This window comes from Myotis nattereri, assembly GCF_964212035.1.
Source record: "Myotis nattereri genome assembly, chromosome: 6".
Lineage (NCBI taxonomy): Eukaryota > Metazoa > Chordata > Mammalia > Chiroptera > Vespertilionidae > Myotis > Myotis nattereri.
This window is the reverse complement of record NC_138081.1, coordinates 60355195-60370704: the sequence shown is the minus strand read 5'-3', so window position 1 is coordinate 60370704 and position 15510 is coordinate 60355195. Positions and strand designations below refer to the sequence as shown.

General features: G+C 40.6%; 1 protein-coding gene across 2 annotated transcripts in view; it reads left to right on the top strand.

Annotated features, from left to right (window-relative positions):
* The window catches only part of ATG5 (autophagy related 5), a 124307-nt gene that overhangs the window by 95043 nt on the left and 13754 nt on the right, over window positions 1–15510 (top strand). For both annotated transcript variants that reach the window (XM_081094170.1, XM_081094169.1), the window contains one exon: window positions 12529–12646. In XM_081094170.1, coding sequence (XP_080950296.1) covers window positions 12529–12646 — 118 coding nt within the window. The remainder of the gene's footprint in view (window positions 1–12528; window positions 12647–15510) is intronic.

Sequence of the window (15510 nt, the reverse complement as noted above, 5' to 3'; positions counted from 1 at the left end):
TGATACCATAAAGTTCACCCCTTTAAAGGGTATTTTATCTATTTCTTTTTAGAATATTTAGAGTTGGTGCAACCATTACTACCACATACAGTAGTCCTCATTTAATGTATTTGATAGGTTCTGCGACTTTAAGGGAAACAATGTATAATGAAAGCAGTTTTACCATAGGCTAATTGATACAAAGAAGAGTTAAGTTTCTCCATCATCCATCAATGTTATAATGAAATGACATTATTCGAGGACATGCTATAATTCCAGAACATTTTTATCATCCCAAAAAGAAACTCCATACCCCATTAGCTATCACCTTCACTCTAGCCCAGCCGTGGGCAAACTACAGCCCGTGGGCTGGATCCGGCCCGTTTGAAATGAATAAAACTATTGAAAAAAAAGACCGTACCCTTTTATGTAATGATATTTACTTTGAATTTATATTAGTTCACACAAACACTCCATCCATGCTTTTGTTCTGGCCCTCCGGTCCAGTTTAAGAACCCATTGTGGCCCTCGAGTCAAAAAGTTTGCCCACCCCTGCTCTAGCCCATGGCAACCACTAATCTACTTTCTATCTCTGTGAATATGCCTATTCTGAACAGTTTGCATAAAAGGAATCATATCTAATAAAGACGGAATATGCAAATTAACCATCACTTAGTGACGAAAGATGGCGGCCCCCACAGTCAATAAAGAGGGAATATGCAAATTGGCTTGACAAAGATGGTGGCGGCCGGGCTGGGACGTTTGCACCGTCGCCATGGCGATGATGCAGGTGTTCCACCCCACCCTGGCCACTCAGGCCTCTGGGCATCACACGCAGGCACAGAGTGGCCGGGGCTGGGTGAGACGCCTGCTATGAGGGCGGGGGCAGGGGGTGGAGGGAGCTACAGGAGGGCTGCGGCCGAAGTGAAGGCCCAGGTCCCGGGTGCCGGAGGGAAGCTGGTGCCGGCAGCCAGGGGAAAGAAGGCCTATTCTTGCATGAATCTTCGTGCATTAGGCCTCTAGTCTTATACTATATGGCTTTTTACTAGTATGTCTTGCTTCTTTCACCTGCATTAAATTTCCATGGTTCATTGATGTAGCATATTTCAATACATTCATTTTTATGGTCAAGTAATATTCCATTGTATGGAGACATCACATTTCCATTTACGAATTAATCGATGGACATTTGGATTTTTTCCACATTTTGGCTATTACGAGTAATGCTGCTATGGACATTAATAAACAAATTTTTGTGTGGACATATATTTTCAATTCTCTTGGGTAGATTAGATACTTAAGAGTGGAATTTACTAGGTCATTCTAAGAAATAATTACTGTGTTTAATCTTTCCAGGACTTTCTAGGCTGTTTTCCAAAGTTTCTGCTTCATTTTACATTCTCACCAGCAATGTATGAGGGTTCCAGTTTGTCTGCATGCTTGCCAATTCTTATTTTCTATCATTTTAATTATAGCCATCCTAGTGGATATGAGGGGGCATATTATTTTGGTTTTGATTTGTACTTCCCTAATTACTAATTAAACATCTTTTTATGTGCTTACTGGCCATTTTTATATTATCTTAGGAGAAATATCTTTGAATTCTGTGTTCATTTTTTAAATTGTGTTGTCTTTTTATTGTTGCATTGTAAGAGTTCTTTATGTATTCTGGATAATAATCCCTTATCAGATATATGATTTGCAAATATTTTCTTCCAAACTGGATTTTCTGCTTTTCTTGATGATGTCCTTTGAAGTACATAGATTTTTAGTTTTTATGAAGTCCAACTTTTTTATTCCTTCTCCTTTTGGGTTGTCATATCTAAGAAACCACTGCCAAATCCAAAGCCAATTATTTGTGTCAGAGACAATTATCAATATTCCCATATTATGCACTTTATTTAGCATTCACTGTAGAACCCACAGAGGCCTGGAGATCGTTGTAGAGCTTCCTAGATCCTAACCTAGGTTCAGAAGCACTTTTCTAGAGGATAAAACACTTGACTGGGCATCAAGAGAACAGAATCTCAAGCCTGAGGTCATTGAGACCTCTTTTACTCAAATGTTTCTTCTTGCTACTTTGATTTATTTGTACATTTTAAGTATTGTTTAATTATTTTATATGAGCATACTACAAAGAAAGAAGTCACTCATATGTAAAAGTGTCCTTTTGCCCTAGCTGGTTTAGCTCAGTGGATAGAGTGACGGCCTGTGGACTGAAGGGTGTCCTGGGTTCAATTCTGGCCAAGGGCACATGCCTGGGTTGCAGGCTCGATCCCCTGTAGGGGGCGTGCAGGAGGCAGCTGATCAGTGATTCTCTCTCATCATTGATGTTTCTATCTCTCTGTCTCTCTCTCTTCCTCTTTAAAATTAATAAAAATATATTTTAAAAATATATTATTAAAAAAATAATAAAATAAAAGTGTCCTTTCATTCTTCAGTAGAAAAGAATTTATTAATTACATTACCTTTGTATTATCTTACCTTTTTAGTGTGGCTTTGGGAAAATTAGCAAAGATATTTTAAAACTCCTATAGAAGGTAAAATTTAAACTGATTCCCTTGGTATGGCTTTGAAATCTTTTTTGAGAAACTTTTAAAGACGTTAGATAATTATTAAAAACATCAATATCTAGCACTTTTATAAAAAGCTTTTCATTTGGCTACTTTACGAAGAATTTCATATAAAATTTTTTAAGCAATACAACTTTTTTATAATCTGCCTCAAAACAGCACCAAATTGATCTCATCTTGACCAAAAGAAAAATGGTGCTTCCCTGCAACACATGCTATTCAATGAAAGGATATGAAGAAGACACAGACTGTTGCCTGTATTTGAAGAAAATTTGCCTTAACTATTTATGTGACAAAATACATTGGCATTGTCTAGACAGAATTATAATAAATATAAGTTTAAGTAAGACAAAACATAAACTTTAAACCAGATGTATGGATATAATTCTGATGGTGTTTTTATTTAATCATAGTCTTAATTAAAACACTACTGCTTTGAGGATTAAGTGTCCCTGACTATAATAATGACAGCTTTTTAAATGTTAATTATTATTTTTTAGAATTGTTGGGAATATTAAAAGTGGACTTCAGGCTCTGGTAGCATAACTACAGAAAGTGCTTATTTTCAAGTCTCCTATTTCCCTACGTAGAGGATAAAAGTCGTCTGATTAAGTGGCGCAGACTCCCCGCCCCGCTCTCCTCTGGTTCCCCACTTCCCACCACCAAAAAGACTGTTTACTGTAAAGGTCTAAAAGCATTCATTTGAAAATGGTCTGATCTTTTTACTTAATGATGTATTGTAATTGTGTATATTCTTAAGCTAATTTTAATATGAGGCTTCTTTTAAGAAGCATGTGATGCAAAATTTGACATGCATGAATATATCTTAGGCCAAATATGCATGTGACAGTTAGAAGCACATATCATGTGTCATTGTTCATAAAGTCTGGGAGCATATCCTGTGTAAACCCCTGTTTTTATTTGTGCCACATATTCTAATTAACAAGACTTCAAACGGAACTCATGGTCAAATACCAGTTATTTTTCATTCTTTGCTAGTGGTTCTATAGAGACTAAATAAATAGTGTTACCTTTGGTTCCACACTTACTAGTAACAGTGGTTTAAAAGGGAGGTTGAAAAGAACTAATCATTGTTAAGCACCTATTTAATAAGATGTTCTATGGATCTCATCTTATTTAATTATCATAGCAGTCATTTAAAGATATATATTATTCCCATTTTTCAAATTCAGAAACAGACTCCTAAAGATTAATGAAATTTGCCATCAGTACACAGTCAGTTGTGTTGTGAATTGGGATTTCAACCAAACCTTTCCTAATCCCACTTTTCTTCCCTTATCTACTAATTTCTCACAGGTACCATTGAATTCCAGCTATTCACCTTATGAAAGGGAAGGATTGGTGCTGAACTATGCCTGGAAGGCCTATCTCTCTCTTTTTAAAAAATTTTATCTATTTCACATTGGAACCTTAAAGACCTTCTATATTCCCTCCTTTGGTTCCATCCTCTCTTGAAACTCCCTACTGTTTTAATATATTACATTCTACTACACTTAGCATATTTTACTTTGTACCTACTGGTACATCTTCCACTCTTAGAAAATGAAATTATGTAACCAGTTATGGTTTTTTTTTGGGGGGGGGGCGGTATTTTTGTTTTTGCTTTAGCTGCCGAAAGGTCCAGAGTTAAATTTCGTGCTTGTGCTTTAAAATTTTCTCTCGTAGAGCTTTGTACATATTTCTGTACATATTACTGTATTATAATTATTTGTTTTTGTGTGCTTTATTCATTTTTGTATCCTATAGTATAGTGTTACCCTAGAAAGTGCTCCATAAATGTTTAATGAATGAAGATTTATGATATAATTTACCCCTGCCCTCTCTGGTCAGGGCCCTGAACCAGGGTACTACTATTGGGATAATTTTTTTGTTTTGTTTTTTAATGGCTGGATTCTGAGTGCCTAGATCTGAGCTGTTTGGGGGATGGGGGGCAGCCATAAAAACTGTGCCTAGTTGCAAAGACCACCGGGTTTGACTGGACTAGGCAAGAATTTACCTAAGCGTTTGAAATCAGCCCTAACCCAAAATAGGAAGTAGGAAGTGAATCTAAGAGGTGAAACTGGAGTGCTGCCAAGAGAGTGGGACCAGTGGGACCATAGTCAGGAAAGTACGATGTGGTCAGAAATTGGGAGGTTTGAGAACAGGCTAGGAAGCAGAAAGAATTTGAAAGTATATGGTTCTGGATGGGGGCTGTGGACACTTAGGGAGAAGGGCTAACTTTTTGAGGGGGTGATTAATCCTCACTGGAGGATATTTTTTCCATTGATTTTTTTTTTTTTTTTTAGAGGGTGAGAGGGGAGGGGGCAGGGGGAGAGAATAGAGAGAGAAACATCGATGTGAGAGAGCCACATCAATTGGTTGTCTGCAACCCAGCTACCTGCCTTGACCAGAATTGCTGACACTTTAACCACTGAACAACACCAGCAGGGCAGAGAGGGACTACATTTTTAAGTTGCTAGGTTAAAGTAGTTACTTAGGGCTGGTCAGAGAGCTTTGTGAGGGCAGAAACTCAACTCATTTTTCTCTGAGTATCTCTAACAAGTACTTGAGACAATGAAAGAGATGGATTAAGAATGAACAAATAAATGAATGAATGAAGCAAATCTATTTTCAGGTCACCTCATTTATCCACATCCCTTATATCTCTTCTCTCCATTTTCTTTGCCACCATGAGCGAGACTGGCCGGACACGCCCTGGAGCCCTCCCGTGGTCCCTCCCTGACTGGCCAGCCTCCCGTGTCCCACCCCCGCCCTATACAGGAGCTGCCCCCTGGTGGTCAGTGTGCTCCCACAAGGGGAGCGCAGCTTAGTTAGAAGCCGGGCTCATGGCTGGCGAGCACAGTGAGTGTAGCGGCAGTGGCGGGAGCCTCTCCCATCTCAGCTGTAGGCAGGCGGTAAGGGGTCCCGGACCTCGAGAGCCCCAGACTGTGAGAGGGATGTCTGATTGTCAGCTTAGTCCCGATCTCCCCAGGACATCTCCTGAGGGGTCCCGGACAGCGAGAGGGTGCAGGCTATGCCAAGGGAACCGCCCCCCCCCCACCCCAATGCACGATTTTCGTGCACTGGGCCTCTAGTTATATACTATTTTATTATAGCTAAGCCGTTTCACAATTTTGTTACTAAATAGAGGGCAACTGAATCTTGAAAAGATTTCTTTGATTATTTTCAGATCAGACTATGGATGATGCATTTTAGGTTTTGTTGTGTTTTGGGGTTTTTTTTGTTTGTTTCTTTTTAAATTAGGGGTACAGTCTTGCCCCTCCTTTTCCACTGACTCAGTCCCAGATGTCATCACATAGGCTTGCACTATTCAAACAGCCTCTCACCGGTCATCCTGATGTTACCTCTTAACCAAGTCATTGTACACAGTGCTGCTTTCCACTAGCCGTTAGGAAAAGCCTCTTTCAGCACTTTGCTTCCTTTGCTAAAAAGTCTTAAAAGCCTCTTCATTGCTTGGATGATAGAAAGCCCTAAATGGGTGGTGGCTATTTCAAATTATTACTTCAGTCCCCTATTCATTTCTTTCTTCTCTGAAGTCACCTAACCTTTATTATCTTCACATAGTTTATCCTTGATTGGGCACAATATTGTTCTCACTTTCATCTTGTGTGAAAAGTATGAGCTTCCTAAATTGAAGGATATCAGTCATATTTTAAAAAAATAGAATTCAATTATTGCAATGAATTGTATTATTATATTCAATGCATATTACCAAGGTTTTTGTTTTCTAAAATTTTTTCATACTTGCCACAAACACTCAAATGTATTATTGGAACATTATTTTTAACATTATGTACCCACTGAATGCATAATGTAAAGTTGCAAAAGGCAGCTCACATGTTTGCACCACATTTCTTTTTTGCTATATTTTAGTTATGTCTGCATTTAAAACCAGATTGTTTTTTTCCAGATCTGTAACAATTATGTCAGAGAATTGAGGTATACCTCTGTGATAAAAGAAAACAAAATTAACTTTTAAAAAATATATATATTTTTATTGATTGCAGAGAGGAAGGAAGAGGGAGAGATAGAAACATCATGATGAGAGAGAATCATTGGTCGGCTGCCTCCTGCACGCCCCCTACTGGATTGACCCTGCAACCCGGGCATGTGCCCTTGACCGGAATCAAACCCAGGACCCTTTAGTCTGCAGGCTGATGCTCTATCCACTGAGCCAGATGAGCTAGGGCAACAAAATTTTCTTAAATGGCTAGATAGTTGAGATCATCTACACTAATAAAAGAGAAAAATGGTAATTGGCGTACGGCGATACCCTTTTCATTGGCTAATCAGGGCTATATGCAAATTAACTGCCAACTAAGATTGGCAGTTAACTGCCAACAAGATGGAGGTTAATTTGCATATGAAGGCACAATGCAGGGAGGCGAAAGGGAAAGCAGGAAGAAGCCCCCTGCCACTGACAGTGATCGGAAACCCAGGGGGGAGCCAAGAGCTGGAGGGCAGGGCAAAGGAGAATCAGGCGCCTTTGCCGCCCTGGCCAGTGATAGCAGGAAGTAGGGGTGGAGCCAGCGATGGGAGCTGGGCATGGTCGAAGCTGGCAGTCCCAGGAGCTAGGGGTCCCTTGCCTGGGCCTAAAGTGAAGCCCACGATCGCGACGCCCCCCGCTGCCACTGCGGGTCCCCGCTGCCCGGGCTGGATGCCTAGGCCAGAGGCGTTAGGCCTGGGCAGGGGCGGAGCCTGCAACCGCGGGGAACTGGGGGTCCCCTGCCCAGGCCTGACACCTCTGCCGGAGGCCTCAGGCCTGGTCAAGGGGCCGATCTGGTGATTGGTGATCGGAGGGTGATGAGGGTCAACTCCTCTGGCCGAGGCATCAGGCCTGGGCGGGGGGCTGGGGGTCCCCTGCCCAGGCCTGATGCCTGGGCCAGAGGCATCAGGCCTGGGTGGGGGGCGGAGCCGGGGATTGGGGGGATATGATGGTCCCCTTGCCCAGGCCTGAAGCCTGGGTCAGAGGCGTCAGGCTTGGGCGGGGGTTGGGGCAAGCGATCAGAGGGAGATGGGGGTCCCCTGCCCAGGCATGATTCCTGGACCAGAGGCCTCAGGCCTGGGCGGGGGCCAGAGCCAGTGATCCAGGGGAGATGGGGGTCCCCTGTCCAAGCCTGACACCTCTGGTGGAGGCGTCAGGCCTGGGCAAGGGGCTGATCGGGCAATCGGAGGGTCATGGGGGTCTACGCCTCTGGCCGAGGCATCAGGCCTGGGCAAGGGGCAGAGCCAGCAATCGGAGGGGGCTGGGGGTCCCCTGCCCAGGCCTGACGCCCCTGTCCTTTGCGTCAGGCCTGGGCAAGGGGCCAATCCTGCGATTGGAGGGTGATGGGGGTCAACGCCTGAGGGCTCCCAGTATGTGAGAGGGGGCAGGCTGGGCTGAGGGACACTCCCCCTCCCCCCCCCACACACACACACCCAGTGCACGAATTTCGTGCACCGGGCCCCTAGTTTTCTTATAATATACTACAGGTCTTGGTGCACGGATTTGTGCACCAGTGGGGTCACTTAATTGTGCCCTCTTGCAATCTGGGACCCCTCAGGGAATGTCGGAGAGCTGGTTTAGGCCCAATCCCTGCAGGCCAGTCTGAAGGATCCCACCAATGCATGAATTCATGCACCAGGCCTCTAGTATGCATATAAGATCATTGGTTTATCTCTTCCCCCCTCCAACCTCCATCTGAGATTCATCAGTCTGTTCCATGCTTCCATGCCTGTGCATTGAGTGTCTGCCCTCTGGTGGTCATTGCGTGTCATAGCTACCAGCCAGTCAGCTGGTTGGCCAGTCATTTAGGTTTTAGGTTTTTATATATATAGATAAGGCATTACTCTGTACTTTTAGGTTTTTATAATTTTTCACTCACAAAGTTTAAAATAAAAACTACCAGCTTAACACATTGCAGACCACTAGTTTTATTGCCAGCTTTACCCAATGGCCAGATAAGTTTGTATTGAATGAGTACAAAAAACGTTTTATATAAATGTTAAAGGCTCACCTTAAAAGTAAATACCCATGCATTTTTTAAAAATAAATCTTTATTGTTCAGATTATTACAGTTGTTCCTCTTTTTCCCCCCATAGCTCCCCTCCACTCGGTTCCCACCCCACCCCCTACCCTTACCCCCACACACACACACTGTCCTCGTCCATAGGTGTACGATTTTTGTCCAGTCTCTTCCCGCACCCCCTACACCCCCTTCCCCCCGAGAATTGTCAGTCCACTCCCTTTCTATGCCCCTGATTCGATTCTGTTCACCAGTTTATTCTGTTCGTCAGATTTTTTTATTCACTTGATTTTTAGATTCACTTGTTGATAGATATGTATTTGTTGTCCCTTTGTTGTTCATAATTTTTATCTTTACCTTTTTCTTCTTCCTCCTCTTCTTAAAGAATACCCTTCAGCATTTCATATAATACTGGTTTGGCGGTGATGAACTCCTTTAGCTTTTTCTTATCTGTGAAGCTCTTTATCTGACCTTCAATTCTAAATGATAGCTTTGCTGGGTAGAGTAATCTTGGTTGTAGGTTCTTGCTATTCATCACTTTGAATATTTCTTGCCACTCCCTTCTGGCCTGCATGGTTTCTGTTGAGAAATCAGCTGACAGTCATATGGGTACTCCCTTGTAGGTAACTAACTGTTTTTCTCTTGCTGCTTTTAAGATTCTCTCTTTGTCTTTTGCCCTTTGCATTTTAATTATAATGTGTCTTGGTGTGGTCCTCTTTGGATTCCTTTTGTTTGGGGTTCTCTGCGCTTCCTGGACTTATAAGTCTATTTCTTTCACCAGGTAGGGGAAGTTTTCTGTCATTATTTCTTCAAATAGGTTTTCAGTATCTTGCTCTCTCTCTTCTTCTGGCACCCCTATAATTCGGATGTTGGTACGCTTGAAGTTGTCCTAGAGGCTCCTTACACTATCCTCATATTTTTGTATTCTTTTTTCCTTTTGCTTTTCCGGTTGCGTGTTTTTTGCTTCTTCATATTTCAAATCTTTGACTTGATGCTTGGGATCCTCTAGTACAGTGGTTGGCAAACTGCGGCTCGTGAGCCACATGTGGCTCTTTGGCCCCTTAAGTGTGGCTCTTCCACAAAATACCACATGCGGGCGTGCACGTACAGTGCGATTGAAACTTTGTGGCCCATGCACAGAAGTCAGTATTTTGTGGAAGAGCCACACTCAAGGGGCCAAAGAGCCGCATGTGGCTCGCGAGCCACAGTTTGCCTACCACTGCTCTAGTATGCTGTTCGATCTCTGTATATTATTCTTTATTTCAGTCAGTGTATGCTTAATTTCTAATTGGTCCTTTTTCATATCCTTGAGGGTCTCACTAAATTTCTCAGAGGTTTCTAGAAGATTCTTGAGTAACCTTATAACCGTGGTTTTGAATTCTATATCCAGTAGTTTGCTTCCCTCCATTTCTTTCATTTGTGACCGGTTTCTTTGTCTCCACATTTTGGCTGCTTCCCTGTGTTGATAGAGTGGCTTTCTATGCTAGGTGTCCTATAGGGCCCAGTGGCTCAACCTCCCTAATTACCTGAGGTGGACACTCTTGGTGCACCCCTTTGTGGGCTGTGCACACAGTCTTGTTATAATTAAGCCTTGATTGCTGTTGGTATCACTGGGAGGAATTGACATCCAGGTCAATTGGCTGTGAGGACCAGCTGTGTCTACAATGGAGAACTTCTGTGCTGGAGACACCCTTATGGGGCAGGACTTGTTTCAGTGGGGCTTTGGCGCTCACTGAGTCTGCCGCCTGAGTGTGTCTCTTATGGATGTGAAGAGTTGTAATCTGGATGGTCTCACTCTGACCACTGGGTAGACTGGCTCTTGGATCTCCAAGGAGGTGCAAAGTCAGCCACTGCCTGAGGCCACCCAGCAGGAGTTACAGAAAGATCTGCAGATTCCTCCTCTTTGTTTGGGGTTTGGAGGTGCCCAGATGAGGTGCAGCTGTGATGTAATGCAGGCTGCTGACAAGCCTTAGGCCTTCTTTTGGAAGTTCTAGGGTTTTTTGACCCAGCTACAGTCTGACAGGTTTTTAGGCGGAGAAAGGCCAGGCCATTTGTATGCAAAAGCCTCTGCGGACAGCATGGGTGGGGTTGTAAATTGGGTGGGGTGGGATCTCAGGGAATCACCAGGGTGGAGCAAACCACAATGGCTGCCAGTCTGCTCTGCCTCTGAGTGGTCCTGGGGTCTGTGTCCTGCGGCCCCGTGCAGGAACAGTGAACGCTGCAAGCACCTCTATGAGAAACCCACCCTCAAGTTCCAGCCCAATGACAGACAGTGCAGTTTCTCTCTGTATGAGTCTGGGTCCCCAAATTGTCACCTGGAACTGGAGTTCAGAGCAGTCGGGAGCTTGTATCTCCTGTCTGATTGAAAAAGACAACAGCATACCCAGCTGCCAGCCCCTTTCACGTGCACCTGCTTCCAGACCTCCACACTTCCACACCTCTGCACCTCCTACCAGACTCAGTGTGCTTTTCTCTTTTCTTCTAGTTAAAGAATTTCCAATCAGCCAGACTTACCGTGGTTCTGGAAGATATTCGTTTTGTCTTTTAGTTGTAGTTTTAATGTGGTTGTGTGCAGTGGCAAGTTCAGGTGTTTACCTATGCTGCCATCTTGGTTCTTTCCCCATTGCATTTTGAAGTTATTTATTACATGTTCTTATAAGCTAATATCTTTTTAAAGTATGATACTTTGTAAAACACTGTGTAATATGAAAACATGATAATTCTCGTGATCCGTCCGCAATGTGTTAAAATAAAATAACAAGGGGAGGAGGTTATTTTTATTCTCTTTATCATATATTTATTTATTTATTAACTTACTCTGTGCTTGGCACAATTCCTTAATTATTCCCACACAAACTTAAGAAATAGGGAATTGCCTGACCGGCATGTCTCACTTGTTGAGCGTCGACCTATGAACCAGAAGGTCACGGTTTGAATTACTCATCAGGGCATGTGCCCAGATTTCAGCTCAATCCCCAGTGTGGGGCATGCAGAAGGCAGCCAATCAATGGTTCTCTCTCATCATTGATGTTTCTATCTGTCTCTCCCTCTCCCTTCTCTGAAATTAATAAAAATACATATTTTTTAAAAAAGCAATAGGGAATGTCCCAGATTTCTGAAGAAACTGGGTACAAGATCATAGAGCTCATAAATAATACTTCAGTTAGTAGACTGGCTGATTCCAGAGCTCTTCTGCACTCTGTGTCATGATGACGTTTCCATCATCATTGACATGCTCCTGTAGAGGTAGTTTAGGAAAATGAAACTTAATTATAAAAGTGGGTGAAATATTAAAATTAATTAGCAATAAGTTAAGACATAGTGCTAATAACTCTTGCTGTATTTACTATTTTGAAAATTTTTTAACATATAGAGAAGATAAAATAATAAAACAACTAAAACAATATATATCCTTCATCTAGATTCACCAGTAGTTAACATTTTTCTACATTTGCTTTCCCTTCCCTTCCACAATTTTGACACCTAAGAAATTTGACATTAATTTAATGAAGTTGTCTAATTTTTATTCCTCATTTCCCAAGTTATTCCAAAAAACATCTTTTATAGCTGAATTTTAAATTTTTCTTCTCCAATCCAGTATTTAGTCAAGGTTTATTTTTTGTATTTAATTGTTATATCTTGTCAGTCTCTTTTAATGTTTTTGTATTGTTTTTGTTTTATTTTTTATTGCCTCTGAAAACTTTTTTGAGGCATCTAGGCCAGTCGTTTTTTGAGCATTGCACAGTCTGGGTTTGATTGTTTCCTCATTGCTAGATTTACTCGACTTTATGTTAAGCATTCTGGGCAATAATACCACATTGATGATGTATGTTTCTGATTGTACTGTATCCAAAGGAATCTACAGCAAGCTTTAAATTTCTGATCTATTAACTTGTTATTCGTAGTAACAAAGACTTAATTGTTTGAATTCTTTCTTCATTTTCAAATAGACAACGACTGAACGACCTTTCATTCAGAAGCTTTTTCGTCCTGTGGCTACAGATGGACAATTGCATACTTTAGGAGATCTCCTCAAAGAAGTCTGTCCTTCTGCGATTGCTCCTGAAGGTAATATAATTAGCCGTAGTAAAATATTTCTTTCCTTTCTCTTTGTTACTGAGGTAAACGTAAGCATTCTGCAGTTATAACTTTACTAGTTACCTCAGGAAGAATTCTTTTTTCTAAAATATGTTTTTATTGATTTTTTTAGAGACAGGGAGAGAGATAGATAGAAACAATAACATAGATCATCAATTGGCTGCCTCCTGCACTCCCGCGCCCTCTACCGTTACCCGCCCTACCCCGCAGGGGATCGAGTCCATAACCCTGGCATGTGCCATGACCAGGAATTGAACCAGTGATCTCCTGGTTCCTGGGTGGAAGCTCAACCACTGACCCATGTAAGCTGGGCCAGAAGAAATTTTCATTATCTTCTAGGGAAAAGTCTTTTGAAACAGAAGCACTTAATATTTAATTTATTTTATAAATTACTGACACTAATAAAATAAGGAATTGACTCTCTTTGGCCAAATAAAATACATTGTTCTTAAATTATCCCTTTACCACATCTTTGGTTTCCTGGGCCTCTCATTTGTAAATTCAGTTCTGGTAAATACTATTTTTAATCTTCCACTGTGTTTCTTCATTCTGAAGGAATAAGAGGTAGTAAAATAAAATGTTTGTTTTTCTTAATCAAATATGCCCGCCTTTTCTGGCATTCCTGTGTGTATCTAGCACTTCTGAATTGCACAAAGGTTTAATGAGGGCAGGGGACGAGGGGGCATCTAAAATACCAACAGAGATTGATTTAAACAAAACATTATTGACCAATACTCAGAATTATTGAAATTGAACAGGTTTTATTGGTTTAAGAGTTTATAAATATATTATTAGGTCTTGCTGTCATTTGTCATGAGTGTACTAATATTCTACTAGACCATATAGTTAAGGTTTTTGATGATGCCTTGCACTCCCTCATATTTCTAATGCTGGGTTAAGTGTTTACTCAAAATTTCAATTACTGAATTCTTTCTTTGTGTCATTACCTGAAATGTTATTTATGATCATTAAATCATAGCATACTGTCTTCCAATCTTAATCTATTTTCATTACTGTGTAATTTTAGTTTTCAGTAAGAGTTTCAATTAAATAATTTCTTGACAGTTTAATGATTTTTACTTTTAGTAAATTTATTGAGTTGTTCATTCATCACTGCAATCTAGTTTTAGAACATTCCTATCACCTCAGTTTCGTTTTGCTTGTTTGCAGCTAATCTGGGCTCACTGTCAATTGTAGGAAACTACTGGTCTGCTTCTTGTCTCTGTAATTTGCCTCTTCTGGATATTTCACATATACGGAATCACACAAAATTGTGATTGCTTTATTTCAGTTAGCATAATGTTTTCGGTTTCATCCCATTTGTAGTGTGATTCAGTAGTTTCTCTTTTTTTAATTCCTTTGTAGTAGTCCACTGGGTATATATACTATATTTTATTTATTCATTCACCAATTGGTGGGCATTTAGATTGTTTCAACCTTTTTACTTTTTCAATACATATACATATATATTGATTGATTGATTACAGAGAGGAAGGGGAGAGGAATAGAATCATTCATTGGCTACCTCCTGCACATACCCCACTGGGGACTGAGCCCACAACCCAGGCATGTGCCCTTACCGGGAATCAAACTGTGACCTCCTGGTTCATAAGTTGACTCTAAACCACTGAGCCACACTGGCCAGGCTCCACCTTTTCACTTTTTTTCCCCTTTTATTCTCTTTTTGTTTTCTACCACTTTTTCACCCTTATGAATAATGCTGCTATGAACGTTTGCATACAGATCACTGTGTGGACATATGTTTTCATTTTTCTTGGATAGATTGATTCCTAAGAGTGGGATGGTTGGGTAGTAGGGTACATTTATATTAAACTTTTTAAGAAACTGCTAAACTTTTCCAAACTGGCTATACCATTTTACAGTCATTCCAGCAATGTTTGGGAGTTCTAGTTTCTTTATATTCTTATTAGCATATAGTTAGTTGAGTGTGTTTTCATGTACTAGACATTTGTAATGAGATATCTATTCACACCTTTTCCTCAAATTTTTATAGATTATTTGTCTTCTTATTACTGAATTTTGAGAGTTATTTATATATTCTGGATATAAGTCCTTATCAGATATGATTTGTAATTTTTTCCTAGTCTGGGTCTGGTTTTTAAATTTTCTTTGAAAGAGTAAAATATTTAAATTTGATAAGTCCTATTATCAAAGCTTTTATGTGTTGTATTCTGTTAATAATTTAAAAATCATTTTCTGATAGAAAATATGTAGTTCTGAAATCAAAATGTACTTAAAAGAATTTAGAGTAAAGTTTCTTTTCAACTTTTATTCACGAAGCCCTAATCCAGTTCCCCTCTACAGAGACAACCAATATTGCTGTTTTCCTGTACTTACAGAGATAGACTTTTTTTTATTTTTGAAGTCAAGTTACAGAAATTTTGATTGGGGTATTCTCTGTAACTGTTAGTGATTTAGGAATACTCACTGTTCCAGTTTATTTTCTCCGTGCTGTAAGGATTTAAACACACACACACACACACACACACACACAAACAACCCCTATTTCCTGTCTGTTTTGCTACTTTCTTGAAGATTTGAGAATATAGACTAGTTTTTCCATTTGAAGTATGATTAAGAGATTAATCATTTTTATTGCTAACAGAGATGGGATGTGAGCCTCATACCTCACTGCAAGCATTGGCTTTCATTTATTCATTTCTCTGTACTGTATATTTTTTTTCTTTTTCTTGAGTACTTCGTAGTATTTTAAAGAACATTGAAAAAAAAATGCCTTCATTAATTAAGAGTAATTAAAATGTAAGTTATAGCCCTGATCAGTTTGGCTCAGTGGATAGGGCACCGGCCTGCGG